This window comes from Hyaena hyaena, unplaced genomic scaffold (genome assembly GCF_003009895.1).
Source record: "Hyaena hyaena isolate Hyena2069 unplaced genomic scaffold, ASM300989v1 scaffold_35, whole genome shotgun sequence".
Classification (NCBI taxonomy): Eukaryota; Metazoa; Chordata; class Mammalia; order Carnivora; family Hyaenidae; genus Hyaena; species Hyaena hyaena.
The window spans coordinates 2,688,294-2,705,728 of record NW_024080667.1 but is presented as its reverse complement, the minus strand read 5'-3'; the positions used below and the strand labels follow the sequence as shown (position 1 = coordinate 2,705,728).

At 52.4% G+C, this 17,435-nt stretch overlaps 1 protein-coding gene across 1 annotated transcript in view; it reads left to right on the top strand.

Moving 5' to 3' along the window:
• SDHB (succinate dehydrogenase complex iron sulfur subunit B) overlaps window positions 1-12,839 on the top strand; it is a 29,746-nt gene extending 16,907 nt beyond the window's left edge. The window contains exons 3-8 of the mRNA XM_039229001.1: window positions 3,238-3,323; window positions 6,302-6,438; window positions 7,084-7,200; window positions 8,289-8,390; window positions 9,658-9,780; window positions 12,614-12,839. Of these exons, the coding sequence (XP_039084932.1) occupies window positions 3,238-3,323; window positions 6,302-6,438; window positions 7,084-7,200; window positions 8,289-8,390; window positions 9,658-9,780; window positions 12,614-12,691 (643 nt within the window). The 3' untranslated portion in view covers window positions 12,692-12,839. The remainder of the gene's footprint in view (window positions 1-3,237; window positions 3,324-6,301; window positions 6,439-7,083; window positions 7,201-8,288; window positions 8,391-9,657; window positions 9,781-12,613) is intronic.
• The last annotated feature ends 4,596 nt before the right edge of the window (window positions 12,840-17,435 follow it).

Sequence of the window (17,435 nt, the reverse complement as noted above, 5' to 3'; positions counted from 1 at the left end):
GACAGTGTGAGCAGGGGAGGGTCAGAGAGGGAGTCACAGACCAAAACAGGCTCCAGGCTCTGAGCTGGCAGTCAGCAGAGCCCGACGCGGGGCTCGAACCCACGAACCGCGAGATCATGACCTAAGCGAAAGTCGGACACTTAACCGACTAAGCCACCCAGGCGCCCCACCAAACTCTTTAAAAGTGCCTAGCTATTATGAAATTTAGCAGGAGATCACTTAAAGGGAGGGCTTTGGCTTTTTAACTTTAAAACGTGAAAGTTTTGTAAGAATAAAGAGGATTATTGCCATATAAAACATTCCAGGACAAGAATAGATGATTTGAATTTTTTTAAATTGCAAAATAAACTCCACTTCAGTGAAATTCTCCTATGGAATACCAGAAGGAAGTATCACGAATCAGAAGTAAGAGAAGGTTTAGTCAGTCAGTGATTTGGGTCAGTTGGTTAGCAGTTTTTGTAATTTGAGGGGAATAATTTTAAAATGTATGGGGCACCTCAGTTAGTTAAGTTTCTGACCTCAGCTCAGGTCATGATCTCAACGGTTTGTAAGTTCGAGCCCACACTGGGGTCTGTGCTGACAGCTCAGAGCCTGGAACCTACTTCGGATTTTGTGTCTCCTTCTCTCTCAGCCCTCTCCCCAGACTGTGTCTGTCTGTCTGTCTCTCAAAAATAAATATACTTTTTTTAATATATAAAATCTAGAAGAAAATTCTTTTCATGAAACCTCAGGAAGGGGTGTGGTCTTTTTACATTTAAAATTGATAGTACTGGAGCGCCTATCTGGCTCAGGCAGAGGAGCGTGTGACTCTTGATCTTGGGGTTATGAGTTTGAGCCCCACATTGAGTGTAGAGATTACTAAAAAATAAAATGTTATAAATACGTACATGAATTAAAAATACTGAGAGTAGCATAAGGGGAAAGGGTGGTCAACTTTAACATGGAAGCATTTAAATCCGTGTGGTTTAAAAGTCCCATTACCAGAATTAGAAGTCAAATAGCCAATTGCTGGGTGAGGGCTGGAGCTGAGGGAGGGGCTTAATTAGCCACAGACAGAATAGATGGGAGGTATTTAATTGGTCTTTTCAGAGGTTTCTGGCTCCTAAAACCCTTGTGATCCTGAGTGATAAGAGCTATCAGGTTGTCTTCTGTTCCAGTAGTTTTGGTTTTGTTCTCAGTTCCTTAAATAGCTCCAGATAAATACTGAGGGTGTAACGGGCTTGTATTTTTTATTCATGACAAGCCCCTTTTGGTCACCTGAGTTTACTCTGGTGAGGTGATTTCTAGAAGTCTAAATAACCACAGGTTGGGGTAGGGGCTAATTACTAGGGGAACCAACCCTGCATTTAGACCCGTTGGAACCGTTCCTCTGCCCTACCCTTGACCTGAGAGGGAAGAGAGATTAGAGGTCGAACCTCCAATCGTGCCTACGCACTGAAGCCTCCATGAAAGTGCGCAGACTCAGGTTCAGAGACCATGAACTCGTGGAGGGCGGGGTCTCCCCTCCCCTTCCCACGCACCTTGCCCTGTGTACCTCTTCCGCTTGGCCGTTCTACTAAATCAGAATCTAGTAAATTAACTGTCTAAGTCCTGTGAGCTTCCCTAGCAATATTCAGACCCAAGGGGAGGTGATGATGAGAATCTCTGGTCACATGGCCACTTGTCCAGCACACAGGGGACAGCCTGGACTTGCTGCTGCCGTCCTAGGGGGGTGGGGCCGGCTGGGACTGAGCCCTTCACCTGGGGGATCTGACGGTGTCTCCGGCCAGTGGTGTTGGCGTCAGATTGAGTTACACTGTGGGGACACCCAGCTGGTGTTGCAGTATTGCTCGGTTCCGGAAACGGCACGTCTGGTGGCCAGGAGGGTCAGAAGTGAAGTATCAGGAATACTGAGGTGAAAGGTTCAGAGCTTTAAAAACAATTTTTCCTTTAAAAAAAACTTCCCAAGATCTCCTAAACAAAGAGGCGAAGAACACAGATGGATCAAGTCTGTAGCATTAGCCGGAATGGAGGTGCCATGCAGGCAGGAATTTTCATCTGTTCTCTGGTGTCCGTCCAGCACCCGGAATGGAACCTTACACAGCACGCTTCTAATAAACAGCTGGGGCATAAGGAGAAATCAATGGCTTTATGATAAATACTCAACCACTGTAATATTGAAAGATCTCGGGTTAAAACAACAATACTTCTCCATTCTCAAAATAGCAGAGGGTTTTAAAGGTCAGTTCCCAGTGTTTGGGAAGATGGGGTGAAAAGGGTATTTTCATATGGCTGACAGAAATACAGACAGCGAGGCCCCGTTACTGCATCTTGCGTGGCGATCATTTCACAGTATGTACATACGGGTTTTTTGGGTTGTTTTTTTTTTTTTAAGTTTATTTATTTTGAGGGGGGCGGGTAGAGAGAGAGAAATCTCAATTAGGCTCTGCGCTGTCAGCACAGAGCCCCACTCAGGGCTCCAACACGCCAACCACGAGATCATGACCTGAGCTGAAATCAAGAGTCCAACGCTTAACCGGCTGAGCCACCTGGATGCCCCAGTATATACCTATATTAAATTATGTGCTGTAGTGTCATGCTGCGCACCTTAAATTTGCACATTAGTATGGCAACTACATCTCAGTAAAGCTCGGGAGAAATAATCTGGATAATGCTAGAGGATATTGGGGAGGAGGCAGATTTTTAAATCCCATGCACAGAACAGTATCGGGAGGCATGGGGGTGGCTACCAGGTAGGTGACACTTTTGCTGAGTGCTTGACTATGTGCCAGATACTGTGAACATTGCATGGTTTTCTTTCATCTTTGTAATGATCTTGTGATACGAACTTTAGTTCCATTTTACAGATAGGGAAACCTAGTGAGGGGCCAAGCCAGGCCTGCGCCCCAAGTCCCAAGCCCCGTGCCGCTGCCCTTCCTCTCACCCCGCTGCCCCCACACACATGGGCACTCACAGTGCTTTGGAGTAAGGGGGCTGTCTCTCTCCTCCTTCAGCTCTCCTTTTCCTAGAAATGTATACGCGGTGTGACTGTGCGGTACTCACAATGTGTAAGAATACACAAACATAAAACTATGGAAATGTGTGGGACCTGAGTCACACTGAGTCCTAAGTGTGACCTGAGAAAGCCAAGTGGGTAAGAAGAGCAGCTAATATACGCAGACGTGTCAGATCATGTGAGAATGAAGTGTAGGTGGGTTGAACTTTCATCAATACGACTGGGGTCTTGTTTTTGGTCAGATGTGGTCCGATGGTGTTGGATGCTTTAATCAAGATTAAGAATGAAATCGATTCCACCTTGACCTTCCGAAGATCATGCAGAGAAGGTAAGCATTTCCTTCCCTGTTTGGCTCTGGGCCCAGGGCCTGCCACACTGAGGGGGCGCCCCGAACAGCTGGCCGCCTGCCAGGTGACCTTGCTGTGCGTCACACTTCCTTTTCTTAGGTAAATGTCAAAAATTCAAACTGTAGTACAAGTTCTGGTTTCTGAATTTTCCTCCCATCCCAGGAGCTGTATGCCGTGTGGTCACTGCATCCGGTGGTCCCTGTGAGCTGTCACACCCTCAGGGACCAGCTCGGGTCTGCCAGCTGGCTACCTCCACACCCGTGCCAGGCTGCCTGGGGGGGCGGGGGGCCAGTGGGAGTGTCTGATTGGTGCTGCTGCACGGGCTACGGGTGTGCCACCCCACCCCTCACCCCCAGCTCCCAGCTCCCAGCATTACCTGTGGACAGAGTAGCTGCTACCAGGAACATTCTGGGCGGGAATAGTTTTCCACAGTGTGCTGCTGGGGCCGCAGAGCTGATTTCAGTGTTCAGACCTGCGGGTTTTACTTTAATAGCCATGTATCTATGCCATACGTTAGAAGAATATAATTACTGGTGACAGTGATAGAGTTTTTTAATACAAATCTAAGTAAAAATGGGTTGGTTTTAAGAAAACCCCTAAATAATCTTTCAGCAGTACTCAGACGTGGCAAGAATCACAGATGCCACCAGGGCTGAGTGGTCCTGACGGCGTGGAGCAGTCTGTGTGGCCGCCTGTTCTGCGCACCTTACACGGATCAGCAGCCCAGTCAGTGGTGACGCTGGGGTTTGGGGAGCCAGGAGTCCACCGAGTCGTCAGATTCCAGAACTACGCTCAGGCGGTGCACTCTGCCGGTCAGGCTTGGAAAAGCTGAGCTAAAACCAAAACAGAGGGTAGTATGGGCCAAAGCAAGGGATCGAACCTTCTCCCTAAAATAACCTCGTAAAAGGAAAGGTCACCAAAGGTATTGGCCTATCACTTCTTAGTCTGCATCCCGCTGTGCGTTTCAGGTCATTCAGTCCTGCTTGTAAGACCTCTGCTTTGATTCAGCTGGTCTCAGGGTGGGGTTTAGTGTACCAGATGCTGACAGATGCTGCGATAGCTTGGCTGAGTCCTGCTGCTCAGGGGACATTCTGCTGTAAGTAAACACCAGCCTTCCCCGTGTAAGTCCTGGCAACACAGGGACTGTCGATGCTTTTCAGTAACCTTTCCCCGTAAGACTTTTTCCGAGCCAAGAATATAAGCTGTGGCCCATCTGGACTAAACACTATGAAGCAGGTTGATGTTATTTGCCGCTCCTTTCTCTTCCCTTATTGGTAAGAGAATTTCTGGGGGATCTTTTATCAGAGAAGATTCATTGGATTTATTATTATTTTTTAATGTTTATTTTTGAGAGCACAAGTGGGGAAAGGGCAGAGAGAGAGGGAGACATGAATCCAGAGTGGCTCAAGGCTCTGAGCTGTCAGCACAGAACCCAGTACGGGGCCTGAACTCATAAGCTGAGATCATGACCTGAGCTGAAGTTGGACACCTAACTGTCTTGAGCTACCCAGGCACCCCAGATATACTTTTTTAAATGTGTGCCATCTCTTGGGGTACCTGGGTGGCTCAGTCAGTTGAGCGTCTGACTTTGGCTCAGGTCATGATCTCACAGTTTGTGGGTTCGAGCCCCGTGTCAGACTCTGTGCGGACAGCTTGCTCAGAGCCTGGAGCCTGCTTCAGATCTGTGTCTCCCTCTCTCTCTGCTCTTCCCTTGCTTGCGCTCTGTCTCTCTCTCTCAAATATAAGCATTAAAAGTTTTTTTTAGGGGCACCTGGGTGGCGTAGTCGGTTGAGCGTCCGACTTTCACTTAGGTCATGATCTCGTGGTTCGTGGGTTCGAGCCCCGTGTCGGGCTCTGTGCTGACTGCCAGCTCAGAGCCTGGAGCCTGTTTCAGAGTCTGTGTCTCCCTCTCTCTCTGACCCTCCCCTGCTCACACTGTCTCTCTCTCTCTCTCAGAAATAAATTAAAATATTTTTTAAAAAAAAAAGTTTTTTTTAAAAATTGTGTGCCATCTCATATTAAAGCATACTTCTCTGGTTGGATGCCAGGCTTACATAAATATATTGACGACACTCAGTCTTCCAGGGAGCTACAGGAGTATTTGCTTAAGACAGGGCTTTGTGTTCTTGTACACGCCTACCAAGATCCACAGAAGAGAGTGGTCTTACTCAAGTAATGACCCAGTGCACGTCTCACAAGGAATCACATTCCTCTGGCCTGATGATCTTCAAAGAAACAGCTTCAGAGAAGCGGATTCATTTTGCATAGTCATCTTTAAGCTCCGAGATATCTCGGAAATTTCCATACACAGGACACGAGTCCAGGCAAAGAAAAGTCTCATTTTCAGGGTCCTTTGTCAGCACCTTATTTTGCTGTGCTTTGGTTTCAGTTAGTTCATTCTTCTCGTTGGAAGGTCAGTGCTCAGGCCGTGTATGTGGTTTTCATACCCCCAGAGCTGCTACGCTGCTGGTTTTGGTGAAGACAGTCGAGTAAGAGTTCTGTGTGGGTGATGCACACCCAGGCCTAAAACAGAAGGCGACCAACACAGTGCTGATTTGCTTTTGGTTTCTGCCTGTTAAGAGTTTGAGTTCAAATAACAGAGACTTAACAAAACCAGCCCTCCCCTCCCCTCCCCTCCCCGGAGCCAGGACTGATGTGGGCACCCTGCAATATCAGCAGTGCCCCGGGCCCCTTGTGTCTTCCAGCGCCATCTGTAGCTTGTAGATTCCAGCCTCAAGGGTGCCTCATGGTCCCAAAATGGCTTTTGGAACTACAGCCGTCAGATCTACATTCCAGGCAGTGAGATGGAGGAACGGGAAATAGCAGCAGGGCCCCTCTGCCACAGGTGTGTTTGTCGGCACCGCCCCTGATAGTAGAGGAATGGCGTTCCAGAAAACAGAGTTTGGAGCTGGACCGGCTGAGCACGGGGAAGGAAGTGCTAAGTGCGTTCTCTCCACAGGCATCTGTGGCTCTTGTGCGATGAACATCAACGGAGGCAACACTCTGGCTTGCACCCGCAGGATTGACACCAACCTCAGCAAAGTCTCAAAAATCTACCCTCTTCCGCATATGTATGTGATAAAGGATCTTGTTCCCGTGAGTTTCTGCCTCTCCCCTTGTCTCCTATCCCCTCTTCTGTCTCCTATCCCCCCCCCCGTCCCCCTCCCTCCACCTTTTTTTTTTATCTTCGGGGGAGGGGGAAGAGGTGTGAGTGAGAGAGAGAGAGAGAGAGAGAGATGTTATCAGTTCTTCAGGGCAGGATTTCTCCCTGAGTTTAAGGAATTTGAATGGTGGAAGATAAGCACATAGAAGATTCTCCAGCAGCCCGTTTGGTGAGGATTGTTTGGGAATAACTGGGCACAGGATTGTAGACTTGGAACAGTCCCAGAATCAAGAATTTGGCCATAACTACAAAGAATTCATGTGGAAAATCCCAGTGGGGAAGGCAGCACATGTTACGCATTGTACTTGACTATCAGCCTCTCGGTGTTTGATCGCCTTCACTGCCAGGGCTGTGGGGTTGGCAGGCTTCCCGAGTGGGCGAAGGAGAGATTTCCTAGCCACAATAACACTTTGACCGTTCCTCCTAATGTAATCTTTGCACGTCCCTGTGCCGAAGTGACTCACACTTGTGTTGTAGTCTGGGGGGAAGCAGGGCGTGTCCAAGACACGGGGTGAATCAGAACGCCAGTGAGTGGTAGTGAAACCTGACCCTTTTTTCCTTCTTCCTCTTAACCTCAGGACTTGAGCAACTTCTATGCTCAGTACAAGTCCATCGAGCCCTACTTGAAGAAGAAGGATGAGTCCCAGGAAGGCAAACAGCAGTACCTGCAGTCCATAGAAGATCGCGAGAAACTGGTCATTGTCCACAATTATTGTCTTGCTTGGAGGTGTTGTGTCGCCAAGTTGCGTGCGAGGAAGTGGCAGAGAGGGGCAGCTTGGGATCGTGCAGGCCATTTATTTAAGGTGTTCTGGGAAGGAACTGCCAGAGCATGTGTCCAGGGGCCGGATACCCATCCTCTCGGGGCCAGGCGGGCAGGCAGGCCCACAGTGGCCCCAGGGTCTTCAGCGCGCCCTCACTGCCCAGCACCATGTTGCAGGATGTTTGTCTTTCTCAGAAGAAACCTGCAAGCAGGTTACCAGGTCTTTCCAAGGTGGCCCCGTGGGTGGCCCTTCCCCTGGGAGGCAGAGCAAACACACGGGCCCTTGTGGTCCCGCTTCTACCACCTGTTCTGCAGGCGGGAGCAAAGGCGTCGGTGGCAAAACTGGGACTAGAACCTTGCCATTTTTTGCTGACACTGCGGGTCCGGGGATTGCGGGCGGGGTAAGGGACAGCCCTGTCACTCTTAGGGTTCCAGTATCCAGGCAGTGAGGTCTTTTTTTTTTTTTTTTTAATGTTTATTTCTTTATTTTTGAGAGAGAAAGCACAAGCAGGGGAGGGGCAGAGAGGGAGGGAAACAGAATCCCAGGCAGGCTCAGAGCAGTCAGCACAGAGCCCGACACGGGGCTCGATCTCATGAACCTTGAGATAGATCATGACCTGAACCGAAGTCGGGCACTTAACCAACCGAGCCACCCAGGCTCCCCTGGTTGGCTTTTTTGTTTTTTGCTTTCTGGGGGGCTTTGTTTGCTTGTTTTTTTTTGTTTTGTTTTGCTTTCTGGAGGGCTTTGTTTGCTTGTTTTGTTTTTAGATAACAGGTTGTTTATTTAAGGATAAGTACATTGCACTTGGACTTCAGAAGTCTGGGTTCTAATTCAGCAAACATGTACATTCCAGTTCCAAGATCTTTTTAATGAATCTGATACATCTGTACACATTTTGCGGAGAAAACTCACATGCAAGTAGGCGCTTTGTTCACGCGCTGACCACCGACATCATATCCGGTCGGCCAGAAACCTGAGTGTCTACAGCCGCGGGCTCCTGACTGCCCTTTCCCTCCACGCAGGACGGGCTGTACGAGTGCATCCTCTGCGCCTGCTGCAGCACCAGCTGCCCCAGCTACTGGTGGAACGGAGACAAATACCTCGGCCCTGCGGTCCTGATGCAGGTAAGGTGCTCTGTTGCTCTCAGAGAAGCTCAGGCTGAGGCGTCCCGAAGTCCAGGAGGCCGGCATCTTGTTGGAAACCAGGGCGCCGGCGGCACCTGTCACAGGCAGGGCCGTGGTGGCCTGGCCTTTGCCTGGTTTCACTACGTCTTCACCCACTGCTTCCGGGTGCGGAGGGTCTCCCCGAGGCAGAGTACGCCTTGCACACGTTAACACGTACTCCCTGTGCGGCTGGCCCTTGCTTGCCCACTTGCCCGCCTTCCCCAGACCACATCTGCCAGCATTGGTGGTGGTATAGTGGTGAGCATAGCTGCCTTCCCAGACCACATCTGTCAGGCGGCCCCCCTGTCTCCCTGTCCGGGGAGTTGGAGCAAGCAGGGAAGAGAGAGAGCATCAAGGGGTAGCCTCCCAGCTGTAAGTTTGGAACTTGTCTGCAGGCTAATGAAAACCTGGAGTCCTGGGTTTAGGGGTTGCTTGGCCAGAGGCAGCACGGCCTTTCTGGGGACATCACCATATGTGTACTCACTGCAGGGAAACCGCCTTGTTCCTTTAAAGCTGTGCTTTTTAAAGTTTGTGGTCAGTGCTTTTCTCAGATGCTCAGGCAGCTCAGAAAACGCCAGTTCTCATTTCTCATCTTCCCACAAAAAGGGAAGCTATGTGCTCTGTGACCACTTAGCAGTATTGATTCCCATCCACATGAAGACGAATGACGAGGCCCATTCACGGCTGGCATCTGCGCCTTCACTGCGAGGTGCTGGGGAACAGAATCCCCTCCGCCTCACTGCCCAGCAGCCCGCACTCAGGCGGGTGGCCGCCTTCAGCTGGCTCGTGCCAGGCTCCGAGGTGGGGCAGCCAATCACAAGAGTACCAGTGGGACACATGATCTCCGGACAGATACCTTAAGCCGTCAGTCTGCTGGGAGACCGTGGGTGTGTGTTGTGAAGGCAGAGAGTGCTGTGACACTGTCCCTGCCTTCCCGGAGTCCTAATCTGGGCAGGAAGCTAATGAGCACCTTGAAATAACAAGAAGGTGACACTTGGTCACGTGTGATTAACACCAGGGTAGCAGGTGTGGTGTGCTTCAGAGGGGGGTGGGGGGGCCCGTTAATCAGGAGTTACAAAAGAGCAGGGACTGTTCCTTGAAAGATGGCAGGATTTAAATGGCAGAGACAAGGCCCCTAAGCTGAGAGACTCCCTTCCCTCTGCACCTGGGGCTTTGAGCTGTGACCCATTAAGCTGCCGGCCCAGCTCCTCAGCCCCTGCCCCCCCAGGCCTATCGCTGGATGATCGACTCCAGAGACGACTTCACTGAGGAGCGCCTGGCCAAGCTGCAGGACCCCTTCTCCCTGTACCGCTGCCACACCATCATGAACTGCACGCGCACCTGCCCCAAGGTACGTGGCGCCGGCGGCCCATCCCCGCCTCCGAGCCGACCTGTCCGAAGCGGCCTGTGCGGTGGCACAGAACAGAACTGGTCTCTCGAGGTGGGAGAGGGACCGGAGTCACCTGGGGGCTAGCTGACACTTAGGTGCAGGGATCAGCCTGGCTCAGGCCCCCTCGGGGGAGAGGCCTGCTGTAGACCGTGCAGGGGCGTGACAGTCAGGGACGCCGCAGGAACCCCCAAACAAGCTCCCGTGCCCCCCGACTTGGTAGGGGCCACGAGAAGAAAGGCGTCAGAACACAGCCGTGGGGACGGATTCCCTCTCCGTGCCGCCGCATCGCGGCTTTGCTGCCAGTCTGCTGTGCGCTCGCAGCCAGCCCTTTGTTCACGGGGTCTTTTCTCGGTCTCGGAGCGCAAGCGCACCTGGCTTTCCCTCCCTCCTGCTCGTCCTGCTCCCTGCACTTGCCCCCCTCTTCAGCTTCTGCCACCCACCCGCCTCCCCGGCGTGTCAGTGCCACATCCGAGGCGCACGGCCCACCGAGCACTGGCTGCCCTTCGGTCCAGGCGGTGGGCACAGAGCAGCCCGGGCCACGTGGCTCCGAGAGCGTGGCTGCCCCCTGAGCAGAGGCCACGGGCAGAGCGTTTCCGCTGAAGGTGCCGGCAGTGAGCAGGGATGAGAAACCAGGATAAATGGTCAGCGGTTTGGAAACGGGCTGGGGAGACAGCCTGTCTTAAACAGGACAGCCAGGCATCCCTTCCTTTTTTGCCTGACACCGTGTTCCCAGGCACCCCCGTCTCTGCCACACTTCTCGTGGTCTGTCGGCAGCGGGGCCTGGTGGGGGAGGGCCTCTGCCCCTGGGACCTCTGACTCTCGGGGCAGGTTAGACCACTGATGGGCACAGCGAGCACCCAGGAAGTCCCCACAGACGGGCGCCAAGCCTGTTGGAGACGCAGGGCGGCCTGGCTCCTGTGTTTCTCAGTAAACTCCGAGCGCGGGGGCTTCTGGGTGCGTTCCCTTGCAAGCGCCTTTGCGTCGCAGATGGGAGCCGACAGGAATGAGGCCGTCAGGGACCCTGTGGGAGTAGACACAGGCCCAGATTGTTTGAGCTGGAAGCGACCCCTTGGCAGATGGCAAAGCTGAGCCCCGGGCAGGAGTAGGGAGGGCAGCAACTTTCCAATGTCACTGTCTTGCCAAGTCAATGTCAGTGACTTGCCAAGGTCACTGTCGGGGCCGCGCCCAGATGAGGTGGGCTCCTGTGTGCGGACCCACCACCCCTGTGGTAAACGGGGATGGGCAGGGGTGCCGCGGACGCTCATCCCGCACCCCGTCTCCAGCCACCTACCCGCCAGCCCGTGTGCCCCACCTCTTGTGTGCCTTTCCAGAGATATCACCCTGTACGAGTGCAAACGGACGGGTCCTGTTCAGTCACAGTCATTGCCTTTTCCCCTTAATTTATTTTGGAGATCATTCCATAGCAGCCTTGGAGGAGTGTCCTCACTCTTTTCTTTCTCTCTGAAGATCCTTTTTCTTTTTCTTTTTTCTTTCTTTACACACACTCCTCCCTCGCCCACTCCCACAGAAGTGCTTTATTGGCAGTAGGGTTGAACGTACAAAAAATCCTCAGCTGGATGGGACCAGGCAGTCACAAGGACCGACGACACCATGAGTAGGGAGAGGTGGATGGCTTAAAGGAGAGCCCATCACCTGGCGCGTCCACAGCGGCCCGTGGCTCTCCCTGGACTCTCCTGTTCCAGCGCTTCCCAGCCTCCTTGGCCTCGGAAGGCGTCATAGTTACTCAGCCCCACCAGAGCTGGGGGACTGGGGGCCGGGCCTGAGCACAGGGCATCAGGCCCCTTGGAGTCCAGAATGGCCAGGGGAGGGCCGGGGCTGGGGTGGATCTGGCAGGGCGCTCGGCATCATGAGAAAGTTGTTTAAAAGTACCCTCATGGGGCGCCTGGGTGGCTTAGTCCGTTCAGCGTCCACCTCTTAATACAGGCTCAGGCTACAATCTCACGGTTCGTAAGTTCGAGCCCCGTGTCACAGAGACTGAATGAGGTTCTCTCTCCTTCACTCTCTCTCTCTGCCCCTCTCTCCCTGTCAAAATAAGTAAACTTTTTGAAAATGCCACTTCCTTCCTCACTCCCTCGGTTTCCTCTGCACACTTGTTGGAGATGCCTTCGTGGACAGATTCAGGCCCCCGAGAGCGCAGAGCCACGTCTCCCTGCCCAGGTCCTGGGTGTTCAAGGTGGTAAACTTCCACTTCCTCAGGGCCTGGGTGACCTATCCCCTGGGCCTCTTTCCTCACCCTTTCAGTACAGGGGTAGAGTTGTCCTTCTAGAACGACAGGCCTCTCTTCTGACCCCAGCGGAGTCTGGGTCTCCCTGCTGAGGCGCTCGCCGGGTTTGATCACGGCGCCTCCTGCCCAAGCAGGGTTACTGGCCAGTCAGGCCGCCCCCGGGGCTCAGGGAGGGTTCCAGCGAGGGCTGTATGTGTCCACGGGAATGTGTAAGAGACTGAGGGCTGCTGGCTGGTGGGGACACTGGCCGTGGGAGAGCTGCCCTCTCCCCAGACGTGCGAGCATCTAGAGCACACGGCCCGCCTGGGCCTCCCCGGGCCTGCCCAGGGGCGGGGGCTCCCTGGAGCGAGCCGGCCGCGGTGACGCGAGGTGTCTGCAGGTGGGCCGGGAGAGCCCAGAGCCCCGGCCCCGGCTTGGGAAGGACGGGAAGGACGAGACTCAACATCCGCCCTGCTTTGACTCCATCCTGATGAGGGTGGTTCGGCCCAGGCCCCTGGGTTCTTCCTTCAGTCTCACCCTCCGGTGTTGATTCTCTTTTCTTTTCTCAAGGGGCTGAATCCGGGCAAAGCTATTGCTGAAATCAAGAAAATGATGGCCACCTATAAGGGGAAGACAGCGTCAGCCTAACTGTTCCCACGCTAGCCATGGCTTAAGCAGCCCGCTGGACATCCTTTATATCCAATCTGAGTCCCTGCAGAGGTCTTGATTTTCCATGAATACAGCATGTGTAATAAAGATTTTAAGAAATAAATTTTATTCTACTTTATTAACAAAACACGCTTGTCCCTTGTACTTTCTGAGAAGGAATGCACAGGTCCCAGGAGGAAAAGGGCTGCCTGGTTCTGGAACCTAGCCCCTGGGGCGGGGCGGGGGGGGGGGCGGGGAGGACAGGCCTGCTGGCCCCGGGGCTTTTTCCCTTTGCCCTTCCCCAGCGGGATGCCCTTGGGCAACTTCCTCCTCCCCCTCCCAGCCTCTCCGCCCATCTGTCCAGGGAAGGCCATGGCCACGCCCATCTTGCCCATCCTGTGCTGCGGGAATGTGCCGCTCACTGAAGGGAGCTCCCTGGAGCTCTCGTTCTAGAGCCCTCCGGGTCCTGCAGCTTTCAGGATTAGGATTACTACAAACCACATCTTGCTAAACCTGTTAGACCCTTCCAACACAGAGCAATGGCCCGGATTGGCTGTGATCTTGAGTTCCACAGCTGACCTCGGGACCTCTCCTGGCAAGCATGAATTCCCATCACTGCTTCCTTGGCTGTAACGCTTTACCACGGAGGCGGCAACACTCACTGAAAAGACGGTGCAAAGTGCATCAGGTCGGAAACAGAAAGCCTTCCAACTCCCCAAGTCCCATGCCACCTCCCCCGCTGACAGCTGAGAGGTACTTCCTTCCAGACCTTTCTGTCATGACAGATGGGCAGACAGGAAAGCTTTCCCTTCAAAAAGTGCCATATAGAGCCCCCAGGTGGCTCAGTTGTTGAGCGTCCGACTTTGGCTCAGATCATGATCTCACGGCTGGTGGGGTCCCACGTCGGGCTCTGCTGACAGCTGGGAGCCTGGAGCCTGCTTCCGATTCTTTGTCTCTCTCTCTCTCTGCCCCTCCCCCACTCGCATGTGCTCTCTCTCCAAAAGAAATAAGCATTTTTCAAAAAGTATTTTTTTAAGATTTTATCTATTTTTAAGTAATCTCTTCACCCATTATGGGGCTCCAACCCACAACCCCAAGATCAAGAGTCGCATGTCCCACGGACTGGAGCCAGCCAGGCGCCCCAAGAATCACCTTTCTTTTTAAGGCTGAATAATACTACATTGTGTGCAGACGCCACGTTTTGCTGCATCCATCCATCCCTCAGTGGATGACACCTGTCTGCTTCCATGTTTTAGCTGTCGTGAATAATAGCAGCTCTCTATTCTCACCCCACAATATATAAGGGCCTCTTTGATGCTAATAAAGATCTGCCTGTGTGTGTGTGTGTGTGTGTGATTTATCGTCCACCTTAGCCTCTGGAACCGCTGGTTAAGTGCTCCGAGGGGCAGGTGCACAGAGATTCTCCGCTGCTGCCCATGAGGGCCTCCTCTCCCTCCTTTTTAACCTCCCAGCAGTGAGCTCATCCAGGAAACAAAGGCTTCTTGCATCAGGAGGCGGGCCATGCAAAGAAGAATGTCTGACTCACCCAGGACGAACCTTTAATGAGCATTGGTGGCTTTGAAAAGGGACAGTTCAAAGGCACTGGTCTAGTCTCCAAGCGTTACTCATTATGAGAGGCGAGGCGCTGGAGGGTAAAGATGAGCAAGATTTGTTCCCTGCCATCTAGGAGCCAAGGTCACCAAATAAAATTTAATTTAAAAAAAAGAAAAAACCATTGTATTACTAGAAATTCAGAACAGGGTCCTTGCCCTAAAGTACAGCATCTGACACTTGACGACCCCAGTGAGAACACACAGGTCCCCCGTCCTCAGGTGTGGGAGCCCAAACCCGGAAGTGGGAACTGAGAAACCCCAGGCAGCCCCCATACCTTTTATCCCGTTGACACCCGATTCTCTTCTGTCTGTCTCGGAAAAGTCACTTTCCTTGGATTCATGGATAATTTGACGTTGCTTCTAATACTTAGATCTGCAGAGAAAGATCTGTTTTTCAAAGAGAAAACGACCTCTGCACCCCCAGCCGCTGGTGTGAGGCAGTGTCCTGGGGTCACTGCACATCTGCCTCGGGGCGTGTCGGATTGCTGCAGGCCACCCCTCCCCCCTTTTCCCTCCCTCCACCGGAGCCAATGGCAACACGTTATCAACCGATAGTTGTATTTGCTGCTTATTCAGTCTTTCATTGGATTGCAAGTAACTGGTTCTATTTTAAGTCACAAAGACTGTTCTAACAAAAACTGCAGTCCTGAGAGGAAAGACGGTTCTCTGTCCTTTATGGTACCTCGGTGCCCCGATTGTGTGCAGACGACGTGCCTTCTTTTGCAAAAACAGTACTGTGGAATTCGTCCAGTTTCTCTAAGACTGAACCCAGCCATCTCTTCTTAGCTGGTCATTGGGCAACTTCCATGCCTCTGTTTTCCTATCTATAAAATGAGCATAAACAGCATTCACCTACCAGAATTGTGGTTCAAGTCTCATGAGAATGAGGGTAAGTTCTCACTCAAAAAAAGTAAATACGTGAGGCGATAGATGTGTTAAGGAAGGGAATCCTTTGTACCTCAAAAAAGCTGAAAGGGTTTTTTTTAAATAAATACTTAACATATTAGTTTTCAAAACGATGGGGTGCCTGGGTGGCTCAGTCGGTTGAGTGACTTCAGCTCAGGTCATGATCTCTTGGTTCGTGAGTTCAAGCTACACAGCTTGCTGCTGTCAGTGCAGAGCCTGCTTCAGATCCGCTGTCCCCTCCTACCTCTACCCCTCCCCTGCTTGCTCTCTCTCTCTCTCTCTCAAAAATAAATAAAACGTTTAAAAACATTTTTAAGTGGGGCGCCTGGGTGGCTTAGTCGGTTAAGCGTCCGACTTTTCGCTTAGGTCATGATCTCGCGGTTCGTGGGTTCGGGCCCCGCGTCGGGCTCTGTGCTGACTGCCAGCTCAGAGCCTGGAGCCTGTTTCAGTCTGTGACTCCCTCTCTCTCTGACTCTCCCCTGCTCACGCTGTCTCTCTCTCTCTCTCTCCTATAAAAAAAAAAAAAAAAAAAACATAAAAAAAAATAAAAATAAAAACATTTTTAAGATAAATGGGAAAGCATCTAGCCTGCAGTAGGGCAAATGCTCCAGAAACACAATTCAGCTAATTGGTCTCAAATACACACAACGTGGAAGGCCGGCTCAGTGCCGCAGGGGACACACAGGCTTCCGTTCCTGGCCCTTGGATTTGACACCCAGGAACATTTCTGACATGCCTCGCCAGAGTGAGGGACCTCCCTCCCGTTCCGAGGATGGGTTTTTTTTTGGGCAGAACCAACAATGCTCTCTACGCATGTCACACCGACCACGCGGTGGAGGGACAGAGGGCCACCAACCAACCCCAACACCCAAATGCTCTCTGGCCCTTCTCCTCCTTGCCCAGGAGACTGAGATAAATTGCTGAAACCCCACTTCATGTGTCTAGACAGCCATCATCTTGTCATGGGGTTTGTCACTAAGTGAGAAAATCTGCTTTCACTGCAAAAATCTAGTGAAACTGGAGAAATTGAGAAATAAGGCAACGCTCTAGAATAAACCGGTCTGAACTAGTGGCTTCTCAATCCTTTGGCCACTTGGACCACACATATTTCATGTCTTTCTCGTGTGTCCCGAAGGGGAGCGGCAAGGAAACTTTCCTGCAAGGAAAGTTCCTTGATGGCTCCTGACCCACAGGTGTCTGGAGTCCAACCCACAAAACCACTGAGAGGACCACACAGTGAGAGCCACTTCCCCAGAGGTAACCCCGGCAGGCGGACGCAGGCGGACAGCAGAGCGTTCCACATCCTCTGTGGTTTGGGAGGAAGCTTCCTCTGGCTTCCTGCCCCATCAAGGCCAAGGCGGCAGGTGTGGCTCCTCCCCAGATGGGCTCAGAGGGTGGAGCCTCTTCAAAGCCAAGCAGCCGGAGCAATGGGAGTTGGGGAACCAATCTTGCAATACGATCCCTGAGCCCCCTGCCTTGATGAAACTTCTAGCCCAGCACCAGGAGCTAAAGGAAGGAACTGGCTTCTTCTACCAAGCACCTGCTATCTTACTTCACCCTCTGAGCTACGAAAGAGCCTCAGAGAGGGAAAGTGACTTTTTAAAGCTCATACAGCTAGAAAGTGCCTGATGTACATCCCAACCCAGGAGAGGCGCCACACACTGCCTCTTGGCAAGGCTGCCCTGGCAGGCCACTTCTCCAAACCCAGCCACTGTGCCTGCTGTTGGGGTCTCGGCTCCCTGGGGAGGAGGTCCATCGGGCACACTGAGCTAAGCTCTGGGGGAGGACATGGGGACTGCGAGAAGTTAGCCTGCCCGCACTGGAAATGTCAGCAGCAGATGACACAGGTCTTCTCACCTGAACTAAGTGAAGGCAGCCACACCCCTCAGGTGGTCCAGCTGCTCAGCCAGTAGCCCACCAGCTCAGTAAGTGGCTCCACTGTCCCCGCACCCCCTGCTCAGAACTGAACTCGGAAGCATCTTTGATTCCACACTCCTGCCCCTCCACTTCCCACCCATCAGCAGGTCCTGCCAACGTTTGCCCCTTTGGCAAATGTATGGATTGATTTCTTGCTATGTATCGGGCACTGTCAAGGCCTTCCCTTCTTTCCCGTCTGGAGTCCACCCTACCCCATAAACCCCCATCAAAGCTCTGGCTTCTTCCAGCCCTTTCCATGACAGGTTATTGTTGGAGTTTTCCTCTGCCTGACTTTGGCTGCTCCCCTC